General features: G+C 28.3%; 1 protein-coding gene across 2 annotated transcripts in view; it reads right to left on the reverse strand.

Annotated features, from left to right (window-relative positions):
* LOC102592224 (protein ZINC INDUCED FACILITATOR-LIKE 1-like) overlaps positions 1 to 2,765 on the reverse strand; it is a 24,170-nt gene extending 21,405 nt beyond the window's left edge. The window contains exons 1-2 of one of the 2 annotated variants that reach the window (XM_006347622.2): positions 2,534 to 2,745; positions 560 to 600 (exon numbers count right to left, since the gene is read on the reverse strand). In XM_006347622.2, the coding sequence (XP_006347684.1) occupies positions 560 to 600; positions 2,534 to 2,684 (192 nt within the window). In that variant the 5' untranslated portion in view covers positions 2,685 to 2,745. Of the gene's footprint in view, positions 1 to 559; positions 601 to 2,533 lie in introns of both variants that reach the window. The other variant, XM_006347623.2, reaches the window with a different exon arrangement.
* Positions 2,766 to 3,401: the final 636 nt, after the last annotated feature.

Below are 3,401 nucleotides of genomic sequence, written 5' to 3' on the forward strand. Positions count from 1 at the left end.
CAGCCCCCCACCCAAAAAAATAATAATTTAAGTTTGTTTTTTAAAAATATTTTCAGCTTCAAATTTCAATTTTCCACCCCTGCCATCGACCCACCCTCTACCACCCCCCACACCCCAAAAAAAAATTTAAGTTTGTTTTTAAAAAATATTTTCAATTTCAAAAATTATTTTCTACTCTAGTAAAAATAAAAGATATTTCTCAAAAACATTTTTTATTCATAAATCAAACACTAAAAATCTTTTCCGGAAAATATTTTCTACTCACCAACCAAACATGAGAAAATAAGTCAAAAATCAACTTGTTTCCAAGAAAACACTTTCTAGGAAAACATTTTCCTTCATACCAAACACACCCTTAAGCTTGTATAAATTTGAACAAATAGACATACATGTCGTACGTGGCATAATACATGTAGAACGCCACATAGGACACAAAATTGTCATGTAAGACGCCATGTAGGATTAATGTGTCTATTTGTTCAATTTTATATAAGTTTAAGTGTCTATTTGTGCATGCTCAAAGTAAAAAATTAACAAACAAAATAGTTAGAGATCTTACCATGAAATAAAGAAATGGAAAGAGAGATGATATTGGAAGTGCTGATCACAGTTGAATCCCATGAAAACAGAAAAAAAAAATCATCAGTTTGAATATCAACTAACTATTTTGTACACTAAAATTACAAATTTATTTGTTGTAACAGTAAGAATTACTCCTAAATTATGTGTTAGTTGCCTAATTAAATATTCCCTCCGAATACTTTACTCGTTGTCCTCACTAAAAATATACATGATTTTAAATAATTATTATTTTAAAAAATTAAAATATAATTGAGTACATATTTTCAATTTTGCTCTAAGTAATAATTATTCTCCGAAATAAAAAATATTAACTAATTAGCATAAAAAACTTATGTGAAGAATACATACACATACTCCATTATTATGATTGCTTAAATTAACACTTTTTATTTATTGAAGAAAGGTTAAAGAAACAAAAATTATTAAATAAAAATTAATAATTTTTCAAAACTTATAATCCAAAAAATGTGACAATTAAAAATAATGTGGCATACAAATCACCGAAAAAAATCAAATTTTACATGCCAAAAAATAAGAGTCCGGAGCTAAAAGGGTAACTTTTTTCTTTCAAAAAACTAAAACAACACATCAAAAAAAATTTTAACCAAAAGAGCAAAATCACTCCGTCAGGAACGATTTTCTTCTGACAAAAGTTGACGTCGTCCGTTTAAAAAAGTTTTTTATCTTCAAAATCGCTGCTATAGTTAAGAATTTAAAAAAAAAGATTTTTTTAATTCAATATTCTTTTATTATTATTTATGATATATAATTCAATTTTCCTCATGCTTCAACAATTTTATTGAGTATACTGTCCGTCTTGTTTATTATTTTTATATTATTAATAATTAACAATAGGCATGAATAGGCATGAAAATAATAGCACTAGGCATGAAAAACGCTGCCTCTGCAGCGATGTGTAAGGAAATTTCTTTTGACTACAGCAACGATTTTTAATAAAAAAAAAAAAAGTTTTTGGACAAATTTAGTTATTGTGTCAGAGGGAAATCGCTTCGTCAGGAGCGATTTTGCCCTTTTGGTTTAAATTTTTTTTGATGTGCCCTTTTAAAATTTTTGACAATATTTTTTGCCCTTTTTACTCCGGACTCCAGAATATAACATGTTTTGCCATCAGCCTACCTACCACATAAATGTCACATGCAAAACATTTTATGATTTTATCACAAAACTTCATCCTTTTTTTTTTTCATAAACATAAATATGTAAGAAAAAATCAAAATGAAAATGCTCAATTTACCTTTCATTTATCTTTCGTCCATTTAAAATAAACTTTTTGTTAGTAATACAATTTCAGTATGAGACGAGTGGAGTTAACGAGTTCTATTAAAATTAGTCCTTTCTTTCCTTTATTGAATCAAATTTGTCCTGAACGTTACAATTATATGATATTTAATTAAATATGTGACCTTTATTTAATTGTCCACATAAAATTAGAGTAATAAATAAGCATAACGAAAAATAATATATTAGTTAAGTTCTTTTTTTTTTCAATTGGGTGTTCGATATCTTGTATTAAAGTCCGACTATTTTATATTCGCGCCATATAGGGTCCTATTCGGAGAAAAACGCACTCATCAAGATTTTTTTTTTCCATATCCAGAGCTAGTAGCGGATCTAGGATTCTAACGTTGTGGGCTCTGAAAATGGAGTCAAAATTATTAAAAAGACAAATTAAAATTAATTGAGCTCTGAAAGTGGTGGAGTCAAAAAATATTTTTAAAAAAACACGTTAAAAATGAGATTTAAAATCAGACTCAACAAAATTAAAAGGCTCGTCTCTAGAAATGATCATAAACACTTATTCATACTTGATGTTTAATTAATCCAACAAATATATAACATATATCTTAATGATGAATAATTTGCATATACTTTTTATTAATACGAATTGCATAAAGTTTTACTAGGACAATGAAATAGCGATGGTAATTACCTGTTCCAAGCACGACAACCCATATAGTGAAAAGCTCCTTAATGGGCAAACCCGTTTGACCCGCTTTGTGAAGATCCATTTTACAACCGGGGCAATTTTCGTAGTAGTGTTTCTCTTCTCTCTTATTTATTAATAGCGGCTCGCTCGCCATTTTTGATTGATAAGTTGGCGCTTTGTACGTTTAATTACAAAGCTTTCAGGAGGATGAGATGAAGGAAGAAGAAGAAAAAATAAATATATAGATATCATTTTTGGCTCAATAGTGATTCTACTATACATATGGATACAGATAAAATGACAAAAAAAAGCGGACCTATATTTTGGAGTATGATCAAAATAGTTCAGAAAGTACAATAATTTTGGTCTTTTAAATTTCTCCTTCATAATCTATTAAGAAAAAAATATAGTGGAAACTCATATTGGAAAGTACAATTTTTGCTTTTTTTTTTTGGAGTCCGGAACCTAAATAAGCCACAAAAAAAAATAAAAGTGACCAAAATAAGCCACTATTTTAGTAAGTAACTAAAATAGGCTTAATGAAAGAAAAAATTCCATTTTATCTAATATTCCAAATGTTTTCCGTTAGTCTCATAACGTTTATATTTTAATGTAAGTTTTTCTTACACTTTGTAAAGTGGAACTTTTTTTACACTTTATAAAGAGAAGAAAATGTTACACTTTATAAAAAGTTACTTTACCTTTTCACTTTCTTCTTCTCCCCTTTCACTTTCATGGCTTCCAAAGGTTTTTCGCTTTGAAAATTAACATTTGATGGTCCCAATCCGACAACTGAAGCGGCTCCAATCTAAAAAATAAAAATCTTGAAAGATTGGAGTAGCACAACCCGACAACATAACAATCCGACCCT

Source organism: Solanum tuberosum, unplaced genomic scaffold (genome assembly GCF_000226075.1).
Source record: "Solanum tuberosum cultivar DM 1-3 516 R44 unplaced genomic scaffold, SolTub_3.0 scf00092, whole genome shotgun sequence".
Classification (NCBI taxonomy): Eukaryota; Viridiplantae; Streptophyta; class Magnoliopsida; order Solanales; family Solanaceae; genus Solanum; species Solanum tuberosum.